At 43.7% G+C, this 18,611-nt stretch overlaps 1 protein-coding gene across 3 annotated transcripts; it reads left to right on the top strand.

The window, feature by feature from the left end:
• Nucleotides 1-1,045: 1,045 nt before the first annotated feature.
• vwc2l (von Willebrand factor C domain containing 2 like) lies at nucleotides 1,046-17,369 on the top strand. Of its 3 annotated transcripts, XM_078091331.1 has the most exons (6): nucleotides 1,100-1,537; nucleotides 1,792-1,833; nucleotides 2,498-3,028; nucleotides 6,536-6,634; nucleotides 11,476-11,605; nucleotides 16,538-17,369. In XM_078091331.1, exons 3-6 carry the CDS (start codon nucleotides 2,615-2,617, stop codon nucleotides 16,687-16,689), a joined length of 795 nt encoding a protein of 264 aa, XP_077947457.1. In that variant the 5' UTR covers nucleotides 1,100-1,537; nucleotides 1,792-1,833; nucleotides 2,498-2,614; the 3' UTR covers nucleotides 16,690-17,369. The 3 variants fall into 3 exon arrangements, with proteins under 3 accessions (XP_077947455.1, XP_077947456.1, XP_077947457.1); XM_078091329.1 differs by lacking the exon at nucleotides 6,536-6,634 and having other exon boundaries at nucleotides 1,046-1,537; XM_078091330.1 differs by lacking the exons at nucleotides 1,792-1,833; nucleotides 6,536-6,634 and having other exon boundaries at nucleotides 1,081-1,537.
• The last annotated feature ends 1,242 nt before the right edge of the window (nucleotides 17,370-18,611 follow it).

Below are 18,611 nucleotides of genomic sequence, written 5' to 3'. Positions count from 1 at the left end.
CCAGTATATGCCAGTTCATTAATGAGCATATACACTTGATATATATATATATATATATATATATATATATATATATATATAGCGCATCTATTGTGCTGCCACCTTATATGTATTATCAAAATCTTAGTTGTCCAGAACATTTAAAGTCTTGTTAGCTTCTCTTTATGTCAATCTCCTTCTCTGTAATTTTTAACAATTTAATTAGAACAAATCGACATCGGGTGGTGGGTTTTAAATCATGGCTGCAGTGGATGAAATGGCGCTCAATGTTTTTTTGCCATTGCTTTATATGTGCTCAGGATATTGATCTGTGTATGATACTACTGGACAGCTAATGTGTTTAAGCAACAACACTTTTGACCTTTCATAGAGGGTCGGTATGGAGGAGATATAACTGCATCAAACACAACAAAAAAACACTTTGTAGTTTTAACAGGACAGGCCATGAGGTTAAGGTTGAAAAGATGTGTGTAGTTCATTGTGGCAATAACAAACCAAAAAACAATAAAGTGTTTTGGATCTCACTCGGTTATCTCTGCTCGTACTGCCAGGGTGCCTGAAGCAGCTACCACAACAAAGTTGATGTTTGCAATATTGTATTGTTCTGTTGATGTAGGGGCTGACAAGTCAGACTTCATTTTTTGTTTTGTTTTTGCTGCCTCATGGTAGAAAACAAATTGGTTGTACTGTGCTGCAGATAATGAGTGACTCAGCTGAACATGCTGCAGGTCATGTGTGTGTGTGTGTGTGTGTGTGTGTGTGTGTGTGTGTGTGTGTGTGTGTGTGTGTGTGTGTGTGTGTGTGTGTGTGTGTGAAGGCACCTGGCACACACACACACATACATAATATATACACGCACACACGTATGCACAGGCGCATAATAACCCAAAACCAGGTGCATCCGTGCACAAAAAGCCACTGCGCGTTTATGTGACTCCCTCCAGCCGCACACACCTCTCCGTCCACTGACCGTTCCTCTCGTCGTTTCACTTCATTTTTTTCTTCTTCTTAGCCTTTATTAACTCTTGCGGGACCCTTGTCTTTCGGAAGGGGGTGGGGGGTGGGGGCGGAGGTGCAGCCGGAGTCGTCCTCGTGCGGTTGGATGCTGGAAGCTGTGTCCGCGGGTGACGGAGGCGGACGCGGCGCTCCGTCTGCTCTTGTGCAGCAACCGGGAGCCGAGTCGCTCTCCAAGGTGCCGAAAGTCGGAGCTTATACCTCCCGACGATGAACCGGACCTCCGCCGAGAGCCACGCATCGAACGATGACTGGCTTCCACCTCGTTTGGTTTAATTTTTCCTACTCCAACTTCCACCCCTTTGGATCTGGGATGTTTCGCGCAACCGCTGGATGTGTGCAACAAGAACACGGCCGCTGCAGCTCTCTAACGTTCACCTGCGTCGGTGGGAAATACTGAATTGACTCCGGATTCTCAGGGAACGCTAACGGAGGGTTTCTGTTTTTTTCGGGCTGTTTTTCCTCGGTCTGTCTCTCGCTCCGTGCCGCATGCCGCTGGACGCGTACAGTTTGTCTCAAACAGGTGAGTCCGATGGGGGAATCACCATGAAGCAGACCTACTTTTACGCGGATATCGTTTTCTTTCCACTGGAAAAGGGGGGGGGGGACCACGGCTGCTGTTTAATTGCTTTATTTAAAAACCCATCATCACGACCGTGAGGGAGGATGATAGTGTCGTGAGGGGTCCGGGGCGGGGGGGATTTACCCTGTGGATAAAGTGAAGTTTCCGATAGGCTAGGCGACCACCGTTAATGTGCTGTAACCCTCTGTGTGCAGGGCTGTCTGGCTTCACACTGGATATCAAGCTATTTGAACGCGGTGAGTTCTGTGTCGTATGATGTGCATCCCTGTTGTCAATGGCATTTCGATTGATCCGTCGAGACATGCAGTATTTTTTAGAGCAAGCGATTCCAAAACATTATTTTAATCTGGATTTTGCTCTGTGTTTGTCTCCTTCCGATGGTGTGATGCATTTTGTTAAATCTTTGCGCATTCATGATTCGGGACATTTGCATGTTGCATGGCTGATTAAGTGGGGGCAGATTGGTGCTAGTCCGCAGTCAGAATAGTCATTTGGTTAATAATTGGCTTCAAAGCAAATAGACTAATATAACAACCTGTTGTCTATGGCCGCTCTCCTCGAGTCTCCAGTTGTATACAGATAGCTGATAGGTTGCTGTTGTATTAAAGATGGACAAGAGGACTGTGAGGAGTCCACTCCACCCAATTCAGATGTTGTAACCTTTCCTTTGATGTTTGGTTATTGCTGAGCTTTTGCATGAAGAATAATGAAGAATATTGAAAGCGAGAGAGAGAGATATGAAAAGAGAAACGGAAATGATCCCTATAGTGACAAAAAATGCTTCTGAGTACAAATGAACCGGATATCCTAAATGTGACGTTGGCTCGTATATGAGAATGTGTAAAACAATATCAGTGGAATCATCTGCCATTCTATCATCTCTCATTTCTTCCACTGCAGCCCATTTCCTCAAGTGATGATGATGATGATGATGATAAGAATAATGAAGCATAGGACGGATCTGGAGAGGATACCAGGAGCCTAGGGATGACATCAACACAATTTTGTTGAGCGTGGATGTGGATGTCAATGTCGCGGCGAAGGATGGGCCCTCTCCTCTGGGCCGCCTTCATCCTCCTGCTGGCCCCGGGCAACGCATCTCCGGCCTCGGTCGGTAACCCCGAGGATTACACGGCGGACGAGGCGGAGCGGACCGCCAGCGACAACATCGTCTTCGACGACTACCGGGGGAAAGGATGCGTGGATGACAGTGGCTTCGTCTACAAACTCGGGGAGCGCTTCTACCCGGGACACTCGAACTGTCCGTGCGTGTGCACGGAGGACGGGCCGGTGTGCGACCAGCCCGAGTGCCCCAAGCTGCACCCCAAGTGCACCAAAGTGGAGCACAACGGCTGCTGCCCCGAGTGCAAGGAAGTGAAAAACTTTTGCGAGTACCGGGGAAAGACGTACAAAATACTGCAAGAATTTAAGGTAAGATCTGGTTTTCTGCTGGAAACAGTGAAACAGCCGCTGCACGGCTGCCAACTGGAAAAACTAGAGCAAAATTGGAGCATTTGACTAAAGTTGCCATACAGTTTTATGTTTAGACTCATTTGAGGGCTATAGTGGCCAACTGATGCTTGATGAGTTGGTGCCATCTTGCCAGGTTGATTCATTCGGTCACGTCATCTCCTAGATGCCACAAAAGAAACCATCTTTCTTACAGAGACGTTTGTTGACACGTGTCATAAACAGTTACGTGAAGAGCCCTAACTAGACCTACATTGCCTTTTCAAACACTGTACGTTAATTCATTCAAACAAAACAAAACATTCTGCCGTCCATCTAAATCTCATGGAGAGGAGAGAATATTAATGGTGGTTGACCGCACACACCCACACACATACTTTTGGTCTTGCGAATTGTGGACAGCAATAGACTTTAATGGTGTTTAGAGTTAAAACATAGTGGTGTTCTGTTGTTTGGGTTTGGGTTTGTGAAGTGTGAGTACACCGTTTGGTGGACAGTAAAAGTATGATGAAAACGTGTTTATTGACCAAGGGCACAAAGATGGCTGACTCCCAGAGTGATGTCATCGCCTCCCCCCTGCACCATCAACGGAACATTCACCCAGCATTACTAATCTGACAGATGCTACCGGAGTATTTGGTGCTTTGGTTTTTGGACACTCGGCCATTGCTAGCTGATTCAGTTTCCTCGTCTGTCCTCATGTGAAACAAAGTTTCTAGAACAGTGTCTGATGGGTTGCTATCGAGGGTGACAGTTTTGCCTGATTAAATGACAAAAAAGGGCTGCATTTAAATTGTTGCTGCTCCGCCTGAAAACTCATTCATATTCCTCACAAATGATTTGAATGTCATATGAAGCAATGCTTTGCAAACCGTTGTTTTGCTCTATTTTTCAACAAGGTATTCCGTCATGTTTCCATTGTAGTTGTGTCTTCCAAATCTACCTTTGTTGAAGTCTTTCCCACCCAAATGATTGTCACCTTTTTCTGGATTTCCATTCCATGACCTTTATCTAGTGATCCCAACATTTGAGACAACCAACTGGTAGAATGGTGGCATGGCCAATATCTTTGTAGATTTTTGGAATTTTAAACAGTTAATTAGTTTAAAAAAACAGCTTGGTGACTAATGGGTCCTCATATTCAGAAGTAGGAAGGATTTCTGTTTTTCAATCATCTATTTTGTGCAGCCAGCTCACATGATAGGCACTTGAGAACTAGATTAATTCTTGAAAGTAAGCTTTTCACATCCGTTTCAACATTAACTATCATAGACTGTGGAAGATTAGCAGTGTTCAACTGTTGCAATCCACTCTAGAGATACCAGAGATTAAACAATATGCAAATCCGAATAAACAATTGCACATTTACAATTAATGAGAAGACCTCTTATTCATACATGTATGCAACATTGGTCTGTAATTATAGGCAAATGTATGCAATTTGCATATTACAATTTGCAGTAAACCCAGATAACAATTCTGAGCTCTAACTCTTCTACGGCTTCTTCTGAGATGTGAGAGCGTAAATATTTTATGCACCCAGAAAGATATATAAGACAGAAATAATGTAATTATTTCGTTATTTAGCAATAACATTGCAAAAAAATGCATTGAAAGAAATTATCAGGAACTAACCTTCATGGTCTTATCTGGAAAACATTCAATGCCTATATTTTATTATTGGACACTGTAGTTACAAAGTTTATATAAGTAGCATCTCATTGTGGTATGGTTAAGGTCTTCAGAACTATAACATAAGGATTTTTTGCTTCTCATTTACTGATCCAGAGCAAGATATAAACTCAACATATTATCACCCCTAGTGGTGAATGTGAGGCATTCAAATGTCTTTCCTCCAGATAGCCTGCATCTCTTTTTGCTCTGCTTTTGGTCTCTTCCAGCCCTCTTGGGAAATATTTGTTCCTTTAGCTGCTAAATGCTGCGAAACTAGTTGCTAACTTTGCATTCTAGCGTTGCAGAAGAAGCAGTCACTTGATTTAACAGCTTGATTCCCATGAACCCCTGTGTTAAGCTAAAAGTTGTCAAGCCTAAAACTCAAACTGAAAAGCTGAAAATACATATTTCTAAGATATTCCGTAGAGCTAAAAGGACCCGCAGAGTCTGTGATTGTTGTCGCCTCAAGCAAACTCTTTCACAGTAAAGGTGGTTGTTTGAGCCATCACGTGTAGATATTATCCATCTTTGAACAATTAATATATGCTGTTGTGTATGGATTCAAATTAAAAATCAATTAATTGAGAGTGAAGATAATGGTTAGATGTGTCCATAGCATATAGCTATGCAGATCTGCATGGCGGTGACATACTGCAGCGGTGCTGTTCATAAGGTGGGAGTGGGCACCGACTGGTGTGTTTGCACATCAGACAGCGTCAAGCTCAGTCCTGCATTGGGATGCAAGCCCACAGATTGTGTAAGGGCCACTTTGAGTGCATAATCCTTGCAGTTTGGTGGGAGATCAGGTCCATCAATAGTGCAGATCACCTTAACTGGAGGGCCCAGAGAGGAAGGACATTCTTTGTACTTGAAGGAGAGAAAAAAATAATTATTTTGTTCTCATTGGCCTATTGAGTATTTAGTACGTAACAAAATTAGGGGGCGAGCAAATCGGTGAGGATCAGCCTCTCCTATCAAATACCACAAGTAACTCTAAAATATGACATCCTGTGCGGTTGAGGTTTCCTTATTAAGGACATGAAAACTCTAACCCGTTGGAAGGCAATCACAGGCTGTCAGTGTCCTATTTAAAGATGATAACGGGGTAACCTTTGCTGTGGGCCTAGTCGGCATTTTCTTTGCGGTGCCTGTGGTAGATTCTGCATATGTATTTATTTATATTAAGTTGCAGATGATGGAGGAACACAAACGTTTATTTTTTTCGGGCTTTTGGGATGAATAATTAAAGTACACATTGCTTGGCCATCATCCAACACTTAATATATTTCTATTCATTCGGTTCATTAAGCTGGAAATTCCATCCTGGAATACGTCGGTCATTAAGTCCCATGCAAGTAGAGTCGTTGTCGTGCTGGTGGTGGCGGGCATTCATTCATCACAAAGTAGCTGACCGCAGTGAAATGTCAGCCTGTCATTTGTTGAATCGAATGCTGGTATAACTCACGCATCAGCAATCTGACTGACAGGTGAGTAGTACGGCCCGATACGTTAACGAAACCCGGAGAACCTCTGATCACAAAACACGGATCGAGCCGGACTTCATTTTCCGCTCAGAACGCCGTAACTCCACGACATCTTTACATAACAAATAGCTGTTTGCTGCTGCATTAAAGCTCTGAGTTTGGGACTCCAGCCAATTTTAGTATTTATATTTAGCAGCACGGTATTTAATAGATAGATTAACTACCAGTGGGTGTATTTTGCTACTTCTTTTGCTATGTTGCACCGTGAGAGCGTCATGCCACTCAACCTTAGTAGGTGTTTCACCTCCAGGGTTCCCCATCAGATGAGGAAGGGACCAGTCCGCCCAGCATGGCTGCCGGCGTCCCATTGTCCCCAGCGCAGCTGCAATCAAGAACCAGGAGCTATAGGGTGAGTTCAGATCCCAGATCGTCAGGCTAGGGCTGGGATGTGAACTCAAATGTGAACAATCCCGTGCATCCAGGGGAAGGGATGCAGAGTAAAACGAAATGGTAAAACTGGCAGGCTTTATACTTTATGTCTACTCACCTTTCCTTAAATCCCGATGAGACTGGTACTAATCTATCCAGTGCAGTGCAGTTAATGCCGACTACTGAGGGGGGGATTAAATATTGAGTCACTTTCATTTCATGATTCGTCTGCTTCACGTGACATTTCATTGTTCTCTCAACACAACCAAAGTCTTTGCGGAACTCGCTGTATCGTAATTACTGCTGTGAAAGCGCATGTGCAGACATTCACAGCAGTGAATTGAACACAAACGCACACTCAAAGCGACCGGCACATTGCACACAACAGTAATTAGTGACTGTGCTTTTCAGCAGTGACACCTTTGAGACAAAACAACCATAAAAGCTGTTGCCCAAATAGGTTTTTTTCAAATCAAATTTGCCAGAGGCAACAAGGGACCTAATTATGAGATATGATTGAATAAAAACAATTGGGATGAAAATAATTTTCAAAAAACTTCTCGGCTCCCGGAAACGAGTTTCTAAAGGCGTTTTTAACTTTAACTGTTATTTCACTCTTCACCCCCCCCCCCCCCCCCCCCCCCCCACCCTCGCTCAGTCTCAGAGTGGGTACGAAAAGCAGGCCAGCTGATTCGGTCTGATACACAGCCAATAAGACAGGGACAACAAGAGACTTTTCTTCACCAAAACATCTGGCAAGCACGTCTTAGTTCAGTGCTGGTGCTCCATTTTCTTTTGTGAGTCTGGGCTAAAGCGTGACTGATCCTCTTCACGGTCGACCAAACACAAAAGGATGCACTGAAAGCACCAGGCGTAGTTGAAGGAATCATTTCATTGTATATGGAGTAGTTTGTGTCTTTCAAAGCACATCGTTAACAGACTTATGAAATACAACATTTTTAACATACTTGTTAAAAACAACATACATTTTTAACATACATTGTAATATATGTATCTCCACTATAGCTGACTCACAGCTTACTTTAATATCCAGATTGTATGTGCAACACATATGAAAATAGGCATTTTGAAGAAAATAGTTCAGATGTGTTGTACCTGTTTATTCAGATAATGCATAGAAGGCAACACATCTGTTCATATTATAAAATAAATGTAACACTTTGAAAAAATCCATCTGACAAAATGAGTATTACATTTGTAAAATTAACAGTTAAACATCCATTCATCTAATGAAAAAATCACCCTAAAAATCCACACGTTACACTCCCATGTACCGATAAGGTTTATTGGATTTACTTAGTTGGCATAAACAGACTCCATAACATCATAAGCAATAGTTATTCTTTGGTTAATTAAGTATTTTTAAATTATTATTTCTAGATCACATTCATTTAAAAAAATGAAATGAATGCACTGCCACAAACCACATAAATCATTCCTCATGTTGAGTTTAAATCACTTCATCCCTGCAGATCCCCAACAGGCACTTTTTCAGATAATACACTCACTTGGAAAAACAAGCAGGAAATGCTGCAGCTTAGTGATGCATCCCTAACGTGTATTTTAAGGATGGATATATGATTTCTTCTTTATCTTCTAAAGATAGTAATATCTCTTATGGGGGTAAAGGAAAACTGTATCCGTGCCAGATGCAGACTGCAGTCAAAGTGTGTCCGATTGTTTCCATTGTTACGTTTTAGAGAAACGTCTCTATGTGTTTGCCGCGCATCAAATATTTCTCAGAGCTGGAATGAGCTGGACTCTTAGAAGCGTCCACTGTACTAATTATCTCCACACTGGAGTGAATTCATGATACCGCTGTGCTTTTACCAATAATCAGATACTGTAAACTAACATGTAATCAACCATCCACAGTGAATGCTGTTGTGTCTATTTCTTCACCAAGAGACTATTGCACGTGTTTGTGTTCGTCCTTGTCATGCTGCTTTTGTAATGGAGGAGTTTCCATGGACACTACTATCATGGTTTTAAGTTGTATCCTTGCAATGATCATATATTGAATTCACAAAGTACATGAGGAACTTGGTCCTTCCAATCGTTTTGTTTCAGTAACAACATGCAGGTTTCTGAATGTCTGCACGAGTCTGTTTGACTCCTCCATGTACAGCCACTCTCATTTCTGTCCTCACTAGGCCCTTTTGACATTTAAGATCTGCTTTGTGTTGGTGGCTTCCAGAACTCTGCTGCACTCTGGTTTTAGTTTCCAACATCTCATCAGCCGTAATAAGCAGTTTGTCTACACTGGAGTTTCAGACTTTGTTGTTAGTTGTTCACTTGCTCTTCGGATATTGTTTAGATGTGTACAGAGTAGTTCATAGACAGATATGGTTTTGTATTTTTCATATGGGCTGAAAATACGTGGCCTAGTTCAGTGCGGAGGCCCTACACAATACGAACGTGAGTGGAAAGACCTTTGGGGCAATCTTAGAATGCTTCCCACATCTGTGTTTTATTGACTGACATCTAAATAATTCATCCCATTCTTAAAATAGGGTCTCATTTTTTACACGTAGTGGGATTGAACCTTCATTTAAACAATTGTAAACACAGAGGATGAAGCTCATTGGTGCAAACCGCTGTTGCTTTAAATCACCGGTGAGACAAATGTATTACTACCCAACACAATTCTGACTTACTTAAGATGTTGTCGATTTTATGTTTTACCCAAGGTCAAATCATGGCATCCTCACTAAACCCAGAACACTTATGGACAACAGAGCCAACTGAGCTTCATACATTCAATTACCGGTGCCGAGGCAAAGCGGAACCTTCCGGCTGGAGAAACACACAGAAACATAAACCTGAAATGCAGCCGTGACATCTTGCAGCGAGAAGCGTCAGACACAGCGTGACTGCTGACCCCGAGTCCGCCTCCCCGGCCCCCACAGATCAAGTCTGTCGGGTTGGCAAAATGCGCTCCGTCTTCCATATGTATGAGACAACATCTTGCTGTGTAATTGGTGTATTTCTGTATGACTGCTCAATCTGACGGCGGAGAAGATAACTGTAAGAATGTTTAACTTTGCTGAAGAGAAATACTTTTGGTTTATTTACATGAGCGCACTGCTACATGTGCGGGTACGATGTGAGAAGAATTTCTGACATGAATTTCTGATAAGAGGGTTGAATTATAGAAGTTGGGATCTTTGTGTGTCTTGCTTAAAAGCTTTCATCATTTCCTCGCAGCTACACTTGAAAGAGGAAAGGCATGTTGAACATCGACGAGTAGGAGCTCTAAAATATACAACATGCACAATGGATAGGCAGATCAAATCTATCCTCAGGGTGAAACATTTAAATCAGAGACACAGAACAATGTTTTTTTAGATTGTTTTTACAACAATGCTTCTGCACTTTTTTTTACAGTTTTGTTCTGTGAAAATATCCGTATGTTTAGCGGTTTTATTTTTACTCTTTCTTTCTAATCTTTCACATTAAAGCATCACTTATTATGTTATTAGCACGGCCCTTTCATTTCCTCTCATCATTACACTTGACTGGACGGTGAAAGCGTTCTTGTTGGTACGATTCATTCGAAGCAGGTGGAAATATGGCCGTCTCAAAGCTGTCTGGGAATAATGCACTTTGGGATAGGTGATGGCATAATGACAGAAAACATTAATTCCACAGCACGACATCCAACATAGAAAGGACTTTTATAAAAAGTACAACAGTCTGGGTTATATACTTGTTCCCTTTACTCCTCAGAGATTGAGAGAGAGACTTAAAGACTTATCAATCTCGTGGTGCTAAATATGTAGCTGGAGACAGCAGCTGGCTAGCCTAGCTTAGCATAAAGATTGGAAACAAGGGGGAACAGCTACAGCTCTCACCAAATGATGATCTATTTTATTTATTCAATCTGTAATAACCTGTAATAACAGAATTAGTTTATTTTGACATTTGTTTGATTTCAGTTACTGCTTTCACAGTTTTCACCAAATGTGTCATGCATTGTAAAACCTATGTACCCTCAAAGCTTAGTACAGTAACCACTGACTTACTGGTGGAGCAGACGCAGAGCAGAGATGCGTGGTGGATGGAGTCGAGTGGGTGCGCTGGGAAACGAAGGGTTGTTGGTTTGAACCCCGGCTACGCTTCCTGAGCGAGACGCCAATCCCCTTGTTGCCTTTCCGGCAGCACGCTGCTCCCACTGTGTGGGACGGGTTACATGCAGAGAAGCATTTCGTTGTCTCGGTACCTGTATTCTGTGCAATGATAAAAAGTTGAACCTTCTTCTTCTAAAGAATGTTTGATGAGAGCAGTAAAACTAATATCAACACTTGACCTTTCCAGATTTGTATTTCTCCACCGCACGCAATTGCATTACGGTTCATTTTGCAGTGGGCTGACTTTCTAGAGATAAGAGAGTCAAGTGAGCTGCATAGCACTGATTTACATGTTGCAGAGGTGGGGAGACGAGCCTCTCAACGGTTTCCCCAGGCGGTCCGCGGCCGACTGCAGCGGAAATACTCCAACGGTCCTGTTGGTTATTTCTGGTGACTTTATTCAAAGTCAGCTACAGGCTCTGTTTGTTAAGCTACACTGAGCCTAATGAAACTGGCTTTGTGAATAATGTATTAACTTGTCTCGTTGTTAATGAAGACCGTATGAGATGCATACAAAGGGAATCTTTTTTTTAATTGTGGAAGCACCAGCACACGAGCGGGCCGTTAATTCTGCTGACCCGGTAGTAACCGCGTGCAAACTGAGAAAGGTTGAAACTTACTGAATCATCTAACCCAGATGTCTCCCCCCTCCTCCCCCCTCCTCCCACAGCCGTCACCCTGTGAATGGTGCCGCTGCGAACCAAATAACGAGGTGCACTGCGTGGTGTCGGACTGCGCCGTCCCAGAGTGCGTCAACCCCGTCTACGAGCCGGAGCAATGCTGCCCCATCTGTAAAAACGGTAAACAACTGGAATACAGCCCCCCCCCCCTCCTCCTCCACCACCCGCCATTACATTTTCATTCAATCGATGACTGCAAGTTTGTCTGTGGTATCACCATTTGGTGGCAGTGCCCTCAGAGGTTGAGGATGTAATTGATGTTTTATGAATTAAAATTATTACCATGGGCCCAGAGGACGCTAATGAGCAGCACTAGTTTTAATTATAAATGACACACTAAGCAGAGTAAACATTAGCCCATTGATTAAAGGTGCGGCAGGAGGGACTAATGGGCCCTCAGAGAGCTTTTTTATCTCCCAGTACCCCGACGCCCTTGTCACACACAGCCAATTCCTAAATTAGAATTATAGGATTCCGATGGTTCACTGGCTACTTACAAAGCAAGGTGGGAGATTTCTCTTGGCCAGCATCAATCCTGAGGGACGTATGGTGCTTTATGAACAAAGTACAGGTAATGTTCAACTGCAATGTGCGCCGAGCTGCAATGCCCGACACCAGACAGCCCCTGTGGTTGATATCGAATTCTGTAACAATACAATGTTGTATTCTCTATTTTGTCATTTGGCTGAAATGTAAGATTGAGATTATTTGAGAGATGAAAGACCATGGCAGAGAAAGTATTCCTGAACTCTAATGGAAAAAACCTGATGAACAATTAAAGATGCCCTCTCATGACCACCGCATGCTTTATTTACTTCAATCACTTCATTTTGTTGAGTGCCACCCCAAAATGGAAAATTTATTCATGAGTATTCCTGTTGAAATATGCTCAAATAAATGGCCTGCGATCATTTTTTCCATTTTCCTTTCCAGCAGTGGTTGACCTATGAATGTGAGAATAGGAACTTTGTTTGAGGCGGATGCTAAAAGGCTATTTCACAACAACTACCCGCATTTGGTTTTAGCCTCTCACTCATTTCTTCATCATCTCCCTTGCTCCCTTTTTTTGTTTCAAAACACACACACACACACACACACACACACACACACACACACACACACACACACACACACACCCACACACACAAACAGCCACACTAACAAGGCGGCAGGAGCTGCTAGAAGAGAGCTAACGCAGGCTGACAGGGCACAGTGACACACTTGGCATTTCAGGGTAGGCCTGCCGTTTCCCGGCTCCCCAAGGGTGCGTGGTCAGGCTCTGGCAGCCAGTTAAATCTCTTTGGGAGCTGAAGGCCGTGCGGAGAGGACAATGAAGAACGCTCTTTAGCTCCCATTGTTTTTGGCCAAGGGACGGGGAGGGGGAGCAGGGGCGGTGGGCTGTGAAAGGAAGACATCAGCTTATGGACATGCAATCGGCGGAGGACAGTCATGCGTTTGTCGTCTTCACCTGCTGCAAGTCACTGGTTTCAAGTCATCTTGTGGAATGAGGCCGACCCTTTCAAAATGTCAACGTGTCTTCTAAAGAGGGAACAATTATATGACTAAGGACATGAATAGCAACCGTCCATGGTTTGGTGCGGCGATTGTGCCGTCTGCTTAACAAATCCCATTAGGTAAAACTTCAAATGAAAGCACCCAGCAGTACCAGTTCAAAAGATTTCCAAACCTAGGAAGAAAAAGATAACCAAGTCTGGAAGACAGACAGCTTGCCCCTTGCGTCCTCCCTCAAAAGCAACTCCCCAAATTATCAATTATGAAAGAAAATCCCAAACATTGTTGGTACTCAGAGCCGACGGGCTTGTGGGAGACTCCGGTGATCAGTGTGCAATAAATGTTCAGATTTAGGACCTTTTTGTCGGAGTCTTTGATTTATTCATTACTGTCCAGACGGAATAAGCAATTAGCAAATATTAAAAAAAAATGATTTTGGAGATTACCGACCCTGCTTTTAACAAGGCCTTCTATCCATGCTGGCAGCAGAGCTTTGAGCTTCAAGGGGCTTGCTTCAAGTTTTGAAATGGCTCCCGAGACGGCATTAGAACTGTTCCAGCGCAGCTAAAAGACCTGCGTTGGACCAGAGGAGGCTCATTTAGTGGGTTTTGAATTAATTAATCTTCATCTCCGAATGTCTTCAAGGTTTGTGGAGGCTTTTTGTCAGAACTCTGAAACAGTCTGAAAACAGCAATAGAGAGCAGAGGGCAGCACAATATCCACGTTCATTGAGTCTGACTGATTCAGTCCTTATCATGAATTATATACTGTAAATATACACTGCCTGGCCCCAAAAAAAGTTGCCACCAAAAAAAGAGGTCACACACCGTAATATTTCGTTGGACCACCTTTAGCTTTGATTAAAGCACGCATTCGCTGTGGCGTTGTTTCGATAAGCTTCTGCAATGGAAAGATGTTTTTCCATGTTGCATTAATTTCTCACCAAGATCTTGTATTGAGGATGGTAGCAAAAAGTCTTTACCAGCACATCCTAAAGATCCTCAATGGGGTTAAGGTCTGGACTCTGGTGGCCAATCCGTGTGTGAAAATGATGTCTCATGCTCCCTGAACCGCTCTGTCACGATTTGAGCCCGATGAATCCTGGCATCGTCATCTTGGAACATGCTCGTGCCATCAGGGAAGAAAAAATCCATTGATGGAATAACCTGCTCATTCAGTATATTCAGGTAGCTGACCTCATTCTTTGAGCCCATACTGTTTTTTTTGGCCAGGCAGCGTATCAGGAGATGCATGTAATCGTATAAATCTCAAAACGAAAAAGATAACTTGAAGTTGGCTAAAAATGGCCAGCATTATCTCCCTTTGAATGTATCAAGTCACCTACTTGTCGGCCTGACAAATCGTGGACTTTTAAACAGTACAGCCGGCTGACGTTCAAACTGGCGAAGCTTGCCATTTCTTTGTGAATGAAAAACATCCGGCAGAGGAGTTTGTACGGAAGCATTTTCTCACCTCAGCGGGAAGCGCTGTAATCATTTGAGCCGTAATGAGCGCTTAGATGCATTCCCTCCTGAAGATGAGGGGAAGTATGATGTACTGGGACGGCTTTGACACATGGCAAACGTTTCCCGACTTCTCTGAAATCGTATTGGCCATGAATCGATTAGCAGCTGAGATGGGTGACAGCGTGCCCTCCCAACGGTAACAGGTAGCTGAAGCTGTGTCCTTGTGGCCCAAAGTCTCTCTGGCAATAAACAATCACGCTTGGCAGCCACGACCAGTCGTCCCCTTCCCCCGCCAACCTCTGCGGAGTCCGTCCTGCAGCCTGTGCCAGCTGTCCGGAGGCAGATCGATGGAAGTTAAGACTCGGCAAACGTTTTCAGTGTCTCCTCTAAGCTCACGATCAAAGGGCTTTTTATCGGGTGCAAAAGGAGCACAGGACCCGTCTGTAGAAACAGAATGATTTATATTTCTACCGCACCACATTCGTTTGACAGCTTTGGTAACCAGCTTACATGTCAGGTTAAACATCTGCGTACCCATCCTGTGCATCCCCAGGTGTTGTTTTTGAAGATTTGCTTAAACACTAATCCTATTTAAGATGATCATCTGGAAAGCTCATTGTCACATTACAGGAGGAACAGGGCTGTTTTTTGACTTTATAGAGATGCATGATTCTCACTGGAGAGCGGTATGATCTTATACATATGGAGCCTTGCTGTTGATAACGTAACAATATTTAAAGTGGCAAAAATGAGCATACGTCATTTTAACCACCTTTTTAAGCCCAAATGGAGACATCTACAGCAGAACAATCTAACATACACATTAATGCTGCCGTAATAATCTCAAAATATCATTAATTACTTGGGAACCTTACGGAAATATTAGTAATTATGCTTTTATAGATCGAAGGTTTGAATACAACTTACTTGAGTTTTCAACGTGGTATGGATCATTTTAATTAATAGTTGGGTAAAAGATCTGACCTTCGCTATTTAATAACAATACAACGCTGTCCCGGTAAACCACGACTAGTCAATTTGATGCGCGGCTCCTCTGGTCCACGTACGGTTTCATAGCTCAAGTTGAGTTTGCCTGGACTGAAGCAAATCCACTGTGACCCAAGACGTCCATGAAAATAAGACGTTCACCCTACTGAATTATGACACACACAAGCTTTTTATGACTCCTCGTCCAGTCTTGGAGCTAGCAAGTTTTACGGTGCTGAATACTGAGAGCAAAGTCACCGTCACACCACTTGAGCTGCTGATTGCTTCATCTAGATGATTACATTTTGCAAGAATTCCTGGCACCTCCTGGCCGCGCTCTCTCAAGAGGTAGACAGAGATTTACATCACTTCAAATTGTCACAGGGCGGCGGTGGGGGGGGGGGACAAATCAGATTGAATTATTCCATGTGGTGTTTACCAATAACGAATAGATTGGGTCATCAGAGGTAGCAGCAGTTTTAGTTTTCCACGAGTACAGATCCACAGAATCCTGAGAGGATCAAATACATATGAGGTGTTGCACTGGTACACAATAACTGAGAATCAACAAAAAAGGGATCGGTGACAGTAAATCCTGCAGGGTTTCTTGGATAAACCAGCTGCCAAAATGAATCAGAGTTCTTTATTGGGCTCTGTGTGCGTGTGTGAAGAGAAATCACGTAAGGAATTACTAAAGAGTTCGGTGGCCTTTTCACAGAGACCGTAGTGATCAACAGCATCCTCCCTACTGCCTCGCTCTGTCCTCCAGCCTCCGTGCGCTGCCGAGCCAGCGCCTGGCAGCTCCTCTGCTCGCAGCGCATTAGGATGCAAAGCGCTCCGTGTCTGGGGAGAACGGGAGAGCAACAAAAGCGCTTTAGTGTCGCAAAAACAAGCCCATTGGTGCATGGCCGTCAAAAGATCTGCACGTCTGCTCCGACTCGCCCAACTCCCTGCAGCTCTCTGCCGCACTTCACCACCCCCTTCCGAAAAAGGAGAAAGCCCTCAGGAGAGCCACATCCATTTTTTTGTGTGTGTGTGTGTTGTTCTCACTCCTTCTTCCCCGTCTTGTCTCCCCTCCCGCTGGCAGGTCCAAATTGCTTCGCTGGAACGACGATCATCCCGGCCGGAATCGAAGTGAAGGTGGACGACTGCACCATCTGCCGCTGCCACAACGGAGACTGGTGGAAGCCGGCGCAGTGCTTGCGGCGGGAGTGCCTCAACGGCCAGACGTTGTCATAGAAGAGACTCCGGGAGGGATTGGCGGAGAAGCTCAGGCACGGCCCTGCCTACTGCACCGTTTTGTATGATTGACAGGGCAGGAGCACAAACACCTGAGGAACCCGGGGAGATGCTCTCACAAGCTCGACATCGATGTAGCCACTGGGAAGAAGGCGCAGCTTTTCACGAGGCCGTTTCCACCCCGCAGTTTTAATCGGCCTATGTATTTTTCAAAAGTTGACTTGCTGCTCTCACAGACACACACACACACAAAAAAAAAGTTTCTATGCTCCTTGAACACTTTCCTAACCATCGGCGATATCGGATTGCTCATGCCGGTTTCATGTACGTATGTCATCTGCTTGTTGTACTTGTCAATCACATTCACGCAGGTGTTGTAATATTCCAACAGCAGGAAAAACAAACTCTAAGCACACTTATCGCTGTTTCGTTTTTTTGTTTTGTCATAAGAAGATTGACGCCTGGATGCTCGAGTTTCAACACTTTACTATTGAGCTTGTTTACAAGATGCACATCCCACATACATGTTTGTCTCTTCGTAAGTATTCTGATTGCTGTGGCAGGAAATCACCCCCAACTGTCAGATGATGCAACCCAAGCGCAGATGCTATTGCTCACCCAATGGTTTTCAGTCATTTCTCAGCTTCGGAATTTTGGACTCTAGAATAAAAAAATAAAAAGAAGCAGATTATACATTTTTGCGACACTCCATCTACACCACAACGTTGGGCAGCCTCTTCCGGCTTAATTGTCGCTACTGTTTTCACTCAGAGGTCCGTATCCTCCGAAATATCTCCTCTAACTATCTGCTTGAACTTGTCATGAAAAGCAATTAGCGAGCCAAAAGCGGCCTGCTTTAATTCATCCTAATCATGGCGGATTCTGTGATAAAGCGTCCAGCTGGGGGTCTAAGTGCTTCTAGGCAGCATTCACGTGCACAGTGTCCATGTGAGCATGCACAAGCACGTCCCTCCTCCATCGCATAGCCACAGTATGAAGATCTGTTCCTGCAGTAGCAATTCAATCTAAAGGTGTTTTATGCTGTTACATTATCCCACTGCTATAGCGTGCAATAGATTTTCAGCCTGTCCCCCCTCCAATATGTTAGAAAAGCTCTTCCAATGTTGTGTATCTATATTGCCGGTGCAACAACATAAAGACAAGCTAATATATTGCGTTGCCATTTCCCATGACCATAGTGGTCCTCAAGTGGTCCAGTCAAAAGGAAAAAGCAGCCAGCCGGGGCACAAAACCCGACATTTTTTTAGATGATGAATACTAGGCTTGAATTCTAAGGTGAATTCCAGTATGCTCGTGCCATTCATCACTAGAATTTCCAGAACATCCATTCCCGTTAACCTTTTAGACCCTATTCCTGGGTGGTGATGGATGGGCTGCTTAATAGCGGCTCGCAGCACCCTGTAATGAGACAGAAATGAACATAGGATAAAGACCAATGAATAAAGAGGTTTATTACCCTCAAATGCACTAAAATTTAATTTTTGCAAAGTCTGCTGCATATTACTGTAAAGCTGCAGTTGATGGATGAATCACAGAATTTAAAAAGTTCAAACCTTGGTGCAACAACGGAGACCGAGCCGTTTTCCTCATTGACCCAGAGTGATTAGTGTGTCTTAATGTGAAAAGACAGTCCTCAACCATCTAGCTGGAGATCTGCAGACTCAAAACAAAACTGACACCAACTGTTTATCAATCACAGCCTTGGTGCTCCAGATCTTTTAGGATTAATTTTGTTCTGTTTTTAAGCACCTTCTTCCTAATTATTTTTGATGCCAAATAATGAATTATTCCGTTCATGCATCTGAAAATAAGTTGGCATTAGACTGAAGTGAGCGTGCTAAGGCTCAGAGGCATTTACCACCACCACCGAGGCCTTATAGCTTCTGTTCCAGATAAGATTC

This window comes from Gasterosteus aculeatus, chromosome 16 (assembly GCF_964276395.1).
Source record: "Gasterosteus aculeatus chromosome 16, fGasAcu3.hap1.1, whole genome shotgun sequence".
NCBI classification, from domain to species: domain Eukaryota; kingdom Metazoa; phylum Chordata; class Actinopteri; order Perciformes; family Gasterosteidae; genus Gasterosteus; species Gasterosteus aculeatus.
The sequence above is the reverse complement of the archived record's forward strand: the minus strand, read 5'-3'. Positions and strand labels throughout refer to the sequence as shown.